Source organism: Lissotriton vulgaris, unplaced genomic scaffold, assembly GCF_964263255.1.
Source record: "Lissotriton vulgaris unplaced genomic scaffold, aLisVul1.2 SCAFFOLD_220, whole genome shotgun sequence".
In the NCBI taxonomy this organism is placed as follows: domain Eukaryota; kingdom Metazoa; phylum Chordata; class Amphibia; order Caudata; family Salamandridae; genus Lissotriton; species Lissotriton vulgaris.
The window spans coordinates 441,671-456,507 of NW_028248788.1; the positions used below are offsets into that span (position 1 = coordinate 441,671).

Genomic DNA, 14,837 nt, shown 5'->3' on the forward strand with positions numbered 1-14,837 from the left:
TATGACCTAGGAGTCGGTCATTACAAACTCCACAGCTCCATAATGGCTCTACTAAAACCTGGGAAGTTTGGTATCACTCAACACATTAAATCCACATAAAGCCATCCTTGGCAGAGGTGCCAAGCCTCCTCCCCCAGGATGAACTGGGTCCACAAAGGGGAATCTTCAAAAGCCTGCTGCCTTTGTAAGCAGTCCCTGGCTTTTGCTGCCCCCAGCACCTGACTCCCACTGGTTCTGCCCCCGCCCCCACTCTGGGCGGAAGACTCCTGGATGGTGGATTAATAGGGGGTGTACCCACCCCAAGGAAGGGACCCATTGGTCCCTAACTGCACACACTTTTCAATGCCCAAAAATGTAGTAGTCAGGGGCAACCCTGAACTTTGCCTCCTTAGATTTGAGGAGGAAAGAAGAAGGACCAAAGAGCCAGGACTGCTTCTGGCCCCAGCCTGTCCCGGCTCCGACCTGACTACAGATGAACCAGCAATGTCCAGCATCCAGCAGTCCCAGAGCCCGGAGGACCAGCCCTACAACCATCTTTAAGACTGTCTCCCGTGAGCACTAGATTTGCTCAAGCGAAGACTCCCCCATAGAATCTGGAACCAGGCGGCTCCGTGATTTTGAACCACTCTGCACCCGAGGCCCACAGCCCAAGTAGCCCAACAATACAAAGAGGTCTCCCAAGCGATCCGGACCTGGAATTTGGTGGTACCTGACCTCCCTCAAGCTTCAAGCTGACGCCTGCAGCCTTAACCTGAAGGCCCCCCCCCCTCCGACCACTGGTATAGAGACCAGATACCGAAAGACACCCCTGCACTTGGTGGCCCAACCGACGATGTACAGGCATCCTCCAAGAGCCCAACTTACCTCTCCAGCTGGTGGTCGCCTTCAGGAAGTCTCCCTGACCGGGCACGCAGCATCTTTTCCGAACCGAAGGTCCCCATTGGAATCCACAGGGTCCGACGTCTCCTTGGCACCATGCTGCCCCTGTGCCACTGGTGGTGCAGCTGCTGTGCGGATCATTGGCCCCTGCAGTGCTGAACTTAACCCCAGGAGCTTTGCTCCCACACCCGAGTGGTCTGCTCGTAAGCAGTCCCTGATCGAAGGCCCCCATAACCCCATTAAATGTTAGAATTGGGGGTCTCTGGTTGGCACAGGTAGGCACTTGCGACAAGCAGGGACCCTCTCCTCTAGTCAGGGCAAGGGAATTACCCCTTAAGAATAACCCCTGCTCACCTTCTAGGTTCCGTGGCAAGAGCAGTCAAGGCTGAACTCAGGAGCGTTAAGTCAATTAAGCATTTGTAATCATACACAGTAAACACATTGATTCCTCCCACAAATAGACACCAGGCGGTAATTCTATAAAAATACGTATTCTTTATGTAAAAATATATGCAGGCAGGTAAATTATCACAAGACCTTTTATAACATTCTAAAATGGGGGCCACCAGAGTTCAGAATGGCAAGTGTTTCTTTAGAGTTCACAGAATTGCTTAAGTTGCCTCCATCAGGTTCTTATGGTCTCAAAAACAGTGTCACCACACTTAGGGCACTATATCCAGGCGCTGGGGCAAGGGCCGTGAGGGCTGTGTGCTTTGTGGCCCTTCTGTGCGCATCGTACAGGCAGGGAGAAAAGGCCTTGCCGATTCTCACGCTTCTCGCGGTGCGCCGCGTACGGCGCGGGCGATCTCCCCTGCAGGGTACGAGTCGTACTGCTCTGGTGCGACTCGTACTACAGGACGAGCAGGAGGCTTCTACTGCCGGATACGCGCCTCACGCTGTCAGCACACAAAGCGGGCAGGCAGGAGCGCACAGGGGCAGGTAGCAGCGCACAATGCGGGCAGGCAGAAGCGCACAATGCAACGGGGAAATAAGAACGTTGCAGGCCCCAAGCCCGTTGCAGCCAGTTGATACAACGGGCACTACCTGGAAGAGTGTGGAGCAGTTTTCAGTCGTCCCTCGTTGTAGTGGACGAGTCGTACGCTGTTGGTGCGCTTCGTGGCACCAGCATATCCTCGGATCTTTGACTCAGCGGGCGGGTTCTCACAGGTAGGCGTGGCTCACGACCTCCAGTACGGACAGTACTGGGGGTCACCCCAGGAGGGTGGCGCGACCTGTATCGTGACTTGGGAGGCAAAGCGGGGCGGCCAGGTACGTTCAGACGTACGGGCGGCCGTCCAGGAGTAGATTGCACTCCGAAGGGAAATTCTCTCGGGAGGTGCGAGAGAGCACTTCGGCACGCTCCAGTAGCAGGCGGGGTGGCAGAGGAGCAGGCGGCCTGACCAGAGGGGCAGAGAGCGGCTCTAGCAGAGCGAGGTTCTCAACAGGTAGAAAGGCAGGCCAGCTCCCGAGTGCCACGGCCCTAGGAGGGGCGAGTGGGTACTGTCTCAGCTCCAGCGGGAGGAACACACGGCTCGAGTCAACAAACGAACGAAGACACAAGGAACCCACTGGTCCTGGGGTTCCGTTCAGGGGGGCAAGCTCAGTCAAGCCCTTGGAGATAGTTTTCAGCACAACAAAGCAAAGTCCTTTTAGGCCTTCTCCTCTCCTTCCTCAGAAAGGCAAACTGCAGATCAGTCCTTCAGCTTCTTCTTTGTTCCTTCTGGTCGGGCAGAGGTTCGTTGTGGGAAAACAGGATCTGATTTCTTGGGAGCAGGGTTCCTACTTTTATACAGCATTTCTTTTGTCTCGGCAGGCCAGGGGGGACTTTGCATAGTTCCTTTCAGTCTCTGAGCACTTTGTTGTGCAGACTCTGCCTTCTCCTTTCAGGGTGTGGGGCAGGGACAGCAGACGCTCTCGAGGAGGTAGAGCCAGCCTTGAGATGACAGTTGACAGTCTTCCCTCTTCCTGGGCCAGGTGTTGGGCACAGTGATCAGTCGCTCCCCAGGAGGTGGAGCCAGCATTGTGGTGGCAGAGCACAGCCCTATTCAGAGTCAAGGGGCACTCCCACCACCCACCTTGGTGTAATCCCTCCATTCACCACCTGTCATCCCCCAGCCCTGTCACTCACATAACCCAGATAGTCAGATACACATCCTGGCAGAGGCGGGCTGAAATGGTAAGGCAAGCAAATGCTAACTTTCTAAAAGTAGCATTTGCAAACACAGGATATTAAAATAAACTTTACTAAAAGAAGTATTTTATTATTCTGAGTTCAGGCATACTAAATTCGAACTTCTACCATGTTCCCTGAGCCTGCTGGGATTATAGGGTGTAATAATTCCAGCAGCCCATTCTTGCCTATGAGAACAGGTAGCCTTACAATAGTGAAAAACGAAATTGGCAGTAATTCACTATTAGGACATGCCACACATATCAGGGCTGGTCCTACCTTAAGCTTACAATGCACCCTGCCCTTGGGCTTACAATGCACCCTGCCCTTGGACCTACCATAGGGGTGACTCACATGAAGTAAAGGGAAGGTTTAGGGGCTGGCAAGTGTGTGCACTTGCCCAGCCAGCATGACAGTACCAGACTGCACGCAGGTTCTGCAATGGCAGACCCTAGACACAGTTTAAAAGGCTGCTTCTGTGGGTGGCGCAATCAGCGCTGCAGGCCCACTAGCAGTATTTGCCCTTACAAGCCCTGGCACTCCTGGTGCACGTTACTGGAGACTAACAGTAAGTCAAATGAGCCAATCATGGAAATCAATCACTGGTACACTTTACATTGGGAGCACTTGCCCTGCGGCACAGATTGGCCGTGGCGCAGTGCCCTGAGCAGCTAACACCAGCAAAACATCTGAGGCACATCAGCAAAAGGTGGAAGGGAGACTCACGCCAAGGTGCCAGGTCCAACACTAATGTTGGGCCCCAGCACTCTGCACACCACTGCACCAGTGTCGATGATGCTGCAATTTGAGTGTCTACCTAGACCTTGAGGAACCTTGGTCTTAACCCTCAAAACTCCCACTCATAAGTCCTTAACTTACCTGTAAAACTGATAACCATTCTTCTCCCATAGGAACCCATGTTACAAGTTTTGTTCCTACAAATGTTGTTGAGTTGAACTTTGTATGAAAGAAAAAGTAACTGTGTGTTTTGGTGCAGAACAAAGGGAAGAGTCGACATGGCACACATCCCTGGGTGCCATGCTTAAAAACACTGCCCTGGCATAGGTCAGCCACCCCTCTAGCTGGGTGCACTAGACCAGTGGTGACGGTACAGGTGCATGAGCCCTGTACGCCTACAGTGTCTAAGTCCATTCTTAGACATTGTAAGTGCAATGCTGCCATTAAGAGTATATGATGCTCGGAGTTTGTCATTACGAGCTCCACAGCTCCATGATGGCTTTACTGATAACTGGGAAGTTTGGTATCAAACTTCTTAGCACAATAATCCCATAGTAATGCCAATGTGGGATTTAATGAAAAATGCACACAGAGGGCATCTCAGAGATGCCCCTTGAAAACTAACCTGCCTCTAGTGTCCAGGCTGAGTGGCTGCTTTCAGCTGGGACTATGCTCCTTAAACTGGAAAGCCCCAAAGACATTGGGCACTCACAAATTTTCCAACTTTCTGAAGTTTTTGAGGACTGATTGCGTAAGAGTAGGTTAAAACGCTACTGGTCAATGGTGAGAGGTGGAGTCACCATGTCCAAATTTAAAAAGTGGGAAGCAGCAGTAACATTTTTGAAGCGCTGCTCCCAGCTGAGAAGACTGTGCTGGGCAATAGATCACATTGGTTGTAATGACCAAGGTACAAGGGGAGATTCCATGCTTATTTTGCTGAAAGGGCCTGCATTATGAGGGTGGTGGCACAAAGGAATGCGAGGGTTTATATGCATGCGGGTATACCTGTCGATGTGATAGCGGGATGTGGCCAGGTTGCGCATTATCAGAGAGGTCGGCTCAGACAGTTATGTTGTTTTACAGAATCATGTTAGAGGGAGAATGTTGAATGGGGTTATCAAAAAATATGACACAATATGGCATTCGTATAAATTGTTGAAACAGTTCTTTTCAGGATGGCACTTTAACACCACGTTCTTTTTATTCAAAGTGAACCCCTGAAGAAGGGTCAATTCTGGCCCGAAATGCATTGGGTATCATAGGACGTCCGTTGTATTTAAGCGTGCTCAGAAAAAGGCCCTGATGGGCATATCTGCAGCATTAGAAGCTTCTTTAATGCCACCGCATCGTAAGAGTGATTGTTATTGAGCAATAAAATCTACTCATGAAATTCATTTGAAACTTGCTGGAATCATCATTTCGGTTAAATTGGACTTTTTGGGAAATATACATGGGGAATAACTCTACAGGCTATGTACCGGACAGGAGTGGATACTTCGCTCCTTGTTGCGATGTTCACACAAGGATGTGTGCCATGTCGACTCTTCACTTTGTACTGCACCAAGACACGCAGCCTGAAAGGGAGGTGTGTGAGTGTAGTGGTACAGGACCTCTACGGGTGGCACAATAATTGCTGCAGACCTTAGAGCCCTTCTCTGGTCAAAGTGCCCTGGGTACCTGTGGTACCATTTTACCATTATTATTATTATTATTATTATTATCATCATCATTTATAAAGTGCACGGCTACCCCCAACAGGGGTGTCCCGGCGCTTGCAGCAGCAGGGGAGAGAGGCTAAGGATATCATGGAAGGTTAAATAGCCACGTTTTCACAGCTTTCCTAAACAGTCTCTCTGTCTTGGCTTTCTTAATATGTATAGGCATGGTGTTTCATAATGTAGCTGTCTTAACCATGAATGAGCTAGCACCATATCGCGCTTTTCTATAATCGGGGAACTGATAGAATTTCTTGATTGTTGGATCTCAGGGATCTGGTCTGGGTATATTTCTGTACTCTAGCTTTGAGATATTTAGGACCTTTCTCTGTCAAAGCTCTGTGTGCTATGGTTAGAGCTTTGAATTCTATTCTTCTCTTTACTGGGAGCCAGTGGAGGCTCCGTAGGTGAGGGGAGATGTGATGGCGAAGTGGGATGTTCCTGATCAGCCTTGCAGCTGAGTTTTGAATGATCTGTAATTTCCTGATTAAATAGGCAGGGAGGCCTAAATATTATATTATAGAGGCTTTTGTAACGCGCTCTGTTACTAAACCAATAGTATCCTGGCGCGGATATCCTGTTGGCATAGTCTAATTGCGAAGTGATCAGGGCATGTACCACTGTTTTCCTGCTGTCCATCGGGAGAAAGTGAAGAAACCTACGGAGCGTTTTAAGTTTCCAGAAACATTGCGAGGATACATAATTAACATGTGCTTTGCCAGAGAGAGCAGAATCAAATTTAAAGGCGAGGTTTTTTACAACCTGTGCAGTTCAGGTGGGGGATTAAGCTCCCTTGGCCACCACATCTCTGCTCTTGGTGGTTGTGCCCGATTAAAGAATAGCACCTCAGTTGTATCCGTATTTAACTTCAGGCAGTTGTCTGTCATCCAGGATGCGATATTAAGCAGACACTGCATGAAGTTGGAGAAAGCTGTGTTCTTTGAAGGAGAACACCAGCTGGGTGTCTTCCGCATAGGAGATAGCTTTGACACCCCATTCCTCCACCAGATAAGCCAGTGGGGCCACGTAGGCATTTAAGAGGGTGGGGCTTAATGCCGAACCTTGAGGCACTCCACATGTAAGAGATTTTGCAGATGAAATGTGGGGATGGAGGGAAATTAACTGGTGTCTATCTTCCAAGAATGAGTTGAACCAGGAAAGCACAGTGCCCCCTATACACATCTTTTCTAGCCTTTTGATTAAAATCCAGTGGGAGACAGTATCGAAGGCAGCAGAGAGGTCAAGTAGCACCAGCATGGCGCAATTGCCCTGATCAATTGTGGCACGCACAGTCTCTGCCACCTCCAATAGGGCAGTCTCGGTGCTGTAGCCAGTCCTAAAGCCTGACTGTGAATCTTGAAGAAGGGCATTGGATTCGAAATGGGCTGTTAACTGTCTTTGGACCCCTTTCTCCAGGATTTTTGCCGGTATGGGTAGAAGAGAGATCGGCCTATAGTTTTTGAGAACAGCGGGATCAGCATCTTCTTTTTTTAGTATGGGTCTCACGTATGCCGTCTTCCAGGGTTCAGGAAAGGAGCCTAATCTTAAGGAGGAGTTCCAGATAGCATTGAGGACAGGATTAAGGACCGTGACCAAGGATTTAAAAACTCTGGCTGGGCATGGATCCAAAGGTGAGCCTGACCTTATGCTGTTTAGGTCAGCAAGTGAGGAATCAAGTTTGAATGGACTAAATTCTGACCTTTGACTCCCTGGTTGAAAGACACCGGAAGAATTGTCTGTCTTCTCTATCTGCGAAAAGGAGCTATAGATGGTCTGTATTTTCTCCTGAAAATAGGTAGCTAGATCTTCACACAGAGCTGGTGAAGGAGTAACCGGGCTATTCAAAGCCTGTGGTTTAACAAATCCTTGTACCAGGTTGAAGATCTCTTTACTTGGGTTTTTTGAGATTTTAATCTGGTCAGTGATATAATCTCTGATAGTTTGTAGTTTAAGTTTCTTAAATTTCTTCAGCTCAGTTTTATATGTAATTTTTGCTGCTATATGATAGTGTTTTCTCCATAAGCGCTCAAGTTTTTTACAGTCGCTTTTACATGTTTGAGTTCTATGGAGAACCATGGCGCTGATGGTGCTTTCCTTGCACATTTTATTGATTTTTTTGGAATAGTATTGTCGAGTGCAGATGAAACCCAGTGAAGATAGACAGAGTTATCCTGGTTATGGTCACCTGTTATCTCTGGGACGGTATTTAAAAGATCTTTTTCTAATGATTTTAGATCTAATTTCCTCCAGTCTCTTCTAGTCTCATAAGTGAGAGCTTTATGTTTACCGCCGGTGCCGCGAGTAAAATTAAAAGGTACAAGACAGTGGTCTGACCAGGTAAGCTGCAGAGGTGTTTTGACCTCTAGAAGTCGATCATTCGTAAAAATAAGTTCTAGTGTGTGTCCCAGTTTATGTGTGGGCCAATTTACCTTTTGCATGAGATTTAACCCTTGAAGGGTGTTATTCAGTTTAGAGGCAAGAGGGCAATTTTTGTTGTCCATATGGACATTGAAGTCTCCAAGTACTGTGAGATTGGGGTATTTCAAAGAAAGGTCTGCAATGGTATCAGATAGGTCAGAGAGATACCCTGCCGATGAGTCCGGCGGTCTATATATTAATATTCCGGTAAACGATGAGTTAGATGAAAATTTAATCCAATATAGCAGGGCCTCAATCGTCCCAATTTGTTCTATTTTTTTATGCGTGATTCTCCAGTCTTCCCTCAGTGTTATAGCAATTCCCCCTCCTCGTCTATTTTTTTCTCTATTCAATGTGGATATCTCATACCCCGAGGGAATTGCCAGGGATATATCTGGGTTGCTATTATCTCTCAACCAGGTCTCCGTGTGGAACATTATATCCCAGTGTTCATTTAGCAGGGTAAGCCAGATATCTTCAGTGTGCTTGGGGACTGATCTACTATTGACCAGGCAGGCTTTATAGTTGTATTCTGGGTTCCATACCAAACCTATATTACCATTGGTGTTAAACCTGAAGTTGCAATATTTGCAGCCGTCCCGGGGATCAAGATCAAGTTCAAGGTGAGAGGGATTCTCGCAGTGTCTTGATCTCAGGGTGTGTAGTGGTTCAGCTGACCAGGACAGGTTAGGCCGACTGCCGAGATCCAGACGAGCAGCATGGATGGCGCTGGTCGCGTTATGGTCGCGGACAGGCGCAGACGGGCTTGCCTTTGGAGCGCCAGCGGCGTACCCGCTGCGCGTTCGCCCTGTCATGGAATTATATAGGTTGGGAAGATCCCAATTGGGTTTAGGCTGCAATGCCATTTTAGGAAAAGGTTCAGAAAAGGGGGTGGTGATGAACAGAGTGTCTGAATTGAGCAGACCACTCTCACCCAGTCCAAAGATCAGGGCTTGATCCATCACCGTTATTTATCTCACTGCCCCATCCCAGCTCAGAACCTGGCTATATGCAAATTAGTCTGTCCCTGGCCCAGTGCATCATAGGAATAGGGCAGACCAAACTACCAAGCCAATTCTTCACCAGAAAGGAGACAAGCTTCCGGGGACCGGTTTCTGGCATTTCAGCCGTCGTCGGCCCGGCTTGCTTGAATCCTGATGGTGCAGTGAGCAAGGGACTCATGTCTGAGTATACCCTGCCACACCTATAGTGGCCAAAAACGATTCAGAAAAGGGGGTGGTGTTGAACAGAGTGTCTGAATTAAGCAGACCACTCTTACCCAGTCCAAAGATCAGGGCTTGATCCATCACCGTTATTTAGCTCACTGCACCATCCCAGCTCAGAGCCTGGCTATATGCAAATTAGTCTGTCCCTGGCCCAGTGCATCATGGGAACAGGGCAGACCAAACTACCAAGCCAATTCTTCACCAGAAAGGAGACAAGCTTCCGGGGACCGGTTTCTGGCATTTCAGCCGTCGTCGGCCCGGCTTGCTTGAATCCTGATGGTGCAGTGAGCAAGGGACTCATGTCTGAGTATACCCTTCCACGCTTATGGTGGACAAAATATTGGCTTGGTAGTTTGGTTTGCCCTGTTCCCATCATGCACTGGGACAGTAACAGACTAATTTGCATATAGCCAGGTTCTGAGCTGGGATGGTGCAGTGAGCTAAAAAACGGTGTTGGATCTAGCCCTGATCTCTTGACTGGGTGAGAGTGGTCTGCTTAATACAGAAACTCTGTCCATCGCCACCCCTTGTTGTAAAATATTTTAGGAAAAGAACATTGACCCTGGATACCTGATGAGCAGGAGCTCAAGGCACACTCAGTCAAAGTACATCAGCAATCCAGCAAAAAGTGGGGGCAACCATGCAGAAAGAGGGCACTTCTCACAACAGACAAATGGTGAAAGAATGATTGCCAAAGATAACACTTTAGAACTGCACAAAGCAAAGTAAAAAGAAAATGAAACAAGGATGGGGGTAATTTGTGAATGCGCAAAAAGTAAAGCACGGCGCACTGCTTCAATTAGATATAGGGTTTGAAGAAGGGTCAAGGGAGGTTAAACAATTTAAGGTGCTCCTTACAGGTAACGCAACTGTTCTGGTGCGTCCAATGGGTTTATGGGGTTGAGTGCGCTACTGGGGTGTAAGCGCATCCCTGTGGTGGGCACACTTGTGTGGACCTGTGTGTATGACAACAACACAGTGAGTTCCAAAAGATTCAAAATGCCAAAAGTTTAGATGGTTTTCAAAATTTAATTCAAGTTTCCATAGGTGTGTATCATATTGTCATCATATGAATTTGTTAATGAACGTTGCTTTCATCATTAAACATAGAAGAAGCTCCAATGCATTTCGGACCCACCGTCCTTTTTCAAGGAGCACTGCAACAAAGAATATACCAAACAACAAATCAACATAATGTCTGTCTATCTTACTCAGAAATCAAAGTAACTGCGTGACAGTGTGCAAATTTCGTTAAAAAAACCTCATGCGCCCAAAACGGAAAACGGTCAGATCAAGTAAAGGAAGGATAATCCATGTGTTAAAAGGAATTAATAAGCGGGTGAAAAGTGTGTTGGAGAAAAAATGTGAAACTGGAGAGTGAACGTGAATTAAAAATAAATGGGGTTTCAGAAGTGAAGCGAGTGGTTTTCTTAAGAACCGGGTAGGTTGAATCAGGTGAAGCGCCCCTAACAAGAGCATGCAAACTCCGGTAACATTTTGCATATCTGAGTAAGATAGACAGACATTATGTTGATTTGTCGTTTGGTATATTCTTTGTTGCAGTGCTCCTTGAAAAAGGACGGTGGGTCCGAAATGCATTGGAGCTTCTTCTATGTTTAATGATGAAAGCAACGTTCATTAACAAATTCATATGATGACAATATGATACACACCTATGGAAACTTGAATTAAATTTTGAAAACCATCTAAACTTTTGGCATTTTGAATCTTTTGGAACTCACTGTGTTGTTGTCATACACACAGGTCCACACAAGTGTGCCCACCACAGGGATGCGCTTACACCCCGGTAATTTGTGAATGCAATATTCTTTTAAGATCCATTTTCAAAATATTCTGACTTTTAGCATTGTATCCCTATGAAGGTGTGAAGGCACAGAAATCACATATGGAATACATGTGTTTGGAGTCGCTTACAATGTTTTGAAACTGAATAATGGAAAATCACTGAATTGAAACATAATGAATCATTAAGAAATGTGTATTATTAAAAAAGAATGACACAATCCTGCAAAAACTTTGAGTTATTTTATTCAATTAAATGAAGAAGTAGAGATTTCTGCAGTAAGGGGAACAAATTTAAGATATATTTCAGGTAAGTGTTTAGGTTCCTATCAGAAGAGTTACATATACCAAAAGACAGGTGTTGCAGACATACCTGTTCGGCACACAGGCTGCAGGCTGCCCATCGCCTGTCTGTACCTGCGCGTCTCGTCCTCTGCCACCTCCGTGATATCGGAGTAATCAATAGCATCGTCAGTGCTCTGGATCCAGCCTAAGACAAAACAAAACGTGAGAACTATCACACCAAAAGCAAATTTCAAGACACTGCAAGAAACAAAGCATTCCCCGGAGCCTATCAAAACCTCAACTTTGCACAAACTGCACAGATGATTAGTATTGCACCATTTGAACAGGGATTTCGAAGCTTTACATCGCGTTTCATAAAAGCAAAATTCTGTAAAATTCAAATTAGACTAGAAGTAGTTACTTACCTGTAATACATATTCAGCAGTTTGGAATTTGTTAGTGAGGGAAATGCTTGTAGTAGTCACTGTATATCATTGCTAAATCTGGAACATTTAAATAGTTTGAACGACAGCTTTTGGCAATGGAAACATAATTGTCCCTAACCTGGCTGTGAAGCGCCAAAACAGCTTCACATAGTGACGTCTGCGAAAAAACAGATTTGTAGAGAGTAGGAAGCGATGAAATGAATTTAAAGAAGCCCTGAGGCTCGCAAGGAAGAAAAGCTCAGCTGTAATAGAAATTGTATCCTATATGTTCGGCCTGCCAATCTTGTTGTGAAAAGACTCAAAGTACTGTAGTCCTGTTTTAGTGTTACTAATTGTTTTTTGATTGATTCCTATGATTAACTTCCAGGATTGTGGAATATTTAGGAATGGGTTTAAGATTCAAAACTCGCACTTTTAGTATCTGATGACCTGACCGACTGAGGTCCTTTAGACGGCACCCGATCGGGTCTCTTGGCTTTGAATTATTCCATAATATGTGAGGTCTAGGAGTGCGATTTAGGATCTGTACATGGTTGTCAAAAAATACTCTACACTCGCCATACAGCAGAAAATATCAATGTGGCCCCCAGCTTCTCCTATAGCCAATTACAATCTTCCTGGAAAATATGAAAGTTGAAGAAGAAACTTAAACTTCCTGTTATGGCTCGGACGCATGGATTACGGAAATTGTAAGGGACTTATACTCTATTCTGTTAATGAAACCCCAAAACTTGATACGGCTCGACATATTCCTCTTAGTGTTCTGTAATCCATGACCTACCCCTGGCCCTGTGCCTGCTAATAACTTCAGCCAATGTGGGGCACAATGAAACTTTCCCCTTAAACTTCATACACCCAGCATCATCTGAGCGTCCATTCCCGAAATGCAGGATAATGAAAAAGAGATCGGTTGTTCTGTACCACTGGTCTTTAGCAGAGTTCTTGCACTCAGAAAGGCACATGTTCAACTAGATTTTAACATAATCAGATTTAAGTCTCCTAAATATCGGCCCCACCTGGTGATTGTTTCCTTTATGGTAACTGGGTTTAAACAATGTTTTCACCGAGTTCACACCTGCACGACAGCAAAAAGAATACGCTAGTAAACAACGCAAGCTTGGGTAACATTTTAGATCTTGCTTCAATTGTTACCGCTCCTGCTCTAAGGGATGTTTGCAACCCTTTTCTCAGTAGTAAATAACAGGGCTGTGCCATGACCTACACCCCTACTGCTCAACGTTGCAATGGTGGTGTAAAGGACAGTCTCCTGTCAGCTATCGGCCAGTGGCATTCTGTTTTCCTCCCACATTATGGTTATGCCTTGCAATGCACCAACGTTGTAAATTCTCTCCCTAGCCTTTCCTACGGGCCAGGAAGGGAACTCAGCAGCCCCTCCCCTCCCACCTTGTCCAAGGACGGGATGTCAGGTTTAAATTGTCCCCCAACTCATCTCTGCCATATCCCCCACACCTTGCCAAAGAGCAAAGAAGGGAAATGAGCCACTACCCCTCACCTATTGCAAGAGGAGGTGAAAATAAAAGCAGGCGGTTCGCCACCTGGCAGTAGGGCAGGAGCTCGTTCTTTTGCGTCCCACACAATGTTGTAGACGCAGGAGTAGTTGAGCCGACACTAGCCCCTACGCTCGGTTTACAATTGGGAACAGGGTGCAGGCCACAGAAGTGGATATTGTACAACATAATGTCTCACAATACCCACAAAAGGAGGTAAAGAAGGTTAGTCAAAGGGTTCTCAGAACCTCCCTTCTCCAAAAAGGGTAGCAAAGAAGATACCAAGATTTCGAATTGCCCCAGCAAAGTTTCAAGTTACCTGAAAAGGCAGAAATGTTTTCTAGTATTGGATGTAGGATGTATCTCACAAAGACTCGTCACATTTCCTCAAAACTGTGAATAAATAAAAGTTCTCATGTTGAAAGGGAGACCTTTCAATATCTTTATGGTCAAAGTGTTTTATTTTTACTAACTGACAGCGTATTTTACACTATTTTCAACAACGAGTTTTCCACCTGATACACACAATAATTTGTTGACCATAAAGAGTTGCCATTTCTAATAACGAGCATTACTATAATGGTATTCACTTTCCTTTCTGACACCTACGTAGAGTGTTCTGTGATTCTAGTTAGGTCTAGGTCCTTCTTGGAATATTGCTGCTAGTGATAGGACACTTCCTCGAAAGCAGCTGTACGCTATAAAAATCCCTATTCATAGCATTGTCATTTATTGAGGAGGATGGCAGGCAAAGCTGGCTTTGACGGGATTTGTCCATGTGACATACAGATTCCATCAAATATCTGCAGAGAGCGGTGTCTCCCTGTGCTATCTTAGAAATGAGCTAGAACAGCTCTAAAGAGGTACGATTTCTCAGAACACTACTTTTAAACATAAGTAACTCCTCTTCTGTCATGTGTTTCTTGCATGACCCATTGTAGTTTTTCCTATGTTAGCCCAACTGCACATGTTCTAAGCCTCATTTCCATTTGCACACATTACTATATAAACACGTTTGCCTTTGTGCCACATTGTACTTTCACACGTAACCGGCCGATGGTTTCGCATTCTGTTCTGTTCCTGAGATTTAGTCTGAGCACCACCGACAAGGTCAGACAACAATGCTCCTTGTTATTCTTTCTGGCGAGGCTTGAGCACCTAGATATATAACACAAGAACGCACATGTTGTTTATGTGCACGCATGTCCTATCATATAGATGCAAAACACGAGGGGACCCACATGACATAAGCTGCACAGCCATGTGACTGAATGAATTAAAGGAATTACATTCAAATAGTTTTATCCTTTCTTTGTCCATATTTTCCACTTTCACTTTTAATCCTTTTTACAATGTATCATATAGATGAGCACGTGAGCCAAAAACACACACTTGGAACGAGAGTGATGAAACGAGAGCACTGCATCCGCTGAGATATAGAGTGTCCATCTGTGTATGGTAAGGTACATGGTCTGCCAGTCATCCCAGAGATCATTCATATAATCATTTAGCTGAAGTAGCAAGGCAGGGGGGCTTAGGTCAATCTGTCCTATAAAATGACAGGGCTTTTCATGGTATATAGATTATGGACCATGGTAACAGCATTTTATTATACATCTGGTTTCCAATTGAGGCATGCATACTGCATT

At 46.0% G+C, this 14,837-nt stretch overlaps 1 protein-coding gene across 3 annotated transcripts in view; it reads right to left on the minus strand.

Annotated features, from left to right (window-relative positions):
• LOC147663817 (transcription initiation factor TFIID subunit 1-like) overlaps window positions 1-14,837 on the minus strand; it is a 382,030-nt gene that overhangs the window by 344,177 nt on the left and 23,016 nt on the right. For all 3 annotated transcript variants that reach the window (XM_086950182.1, XM_086950180.1, XM_086950181.1), the window contains exon 3: window positions 11,323-11,439. In XM_086950182.1, the coding sequence (XP_086806308.1) occupies window positions 11,323-11,439 (117 nt within the window). The remainder of the gene's footprint in view (window positions 1-11,322; window positions 11,440-14,837) is intronic.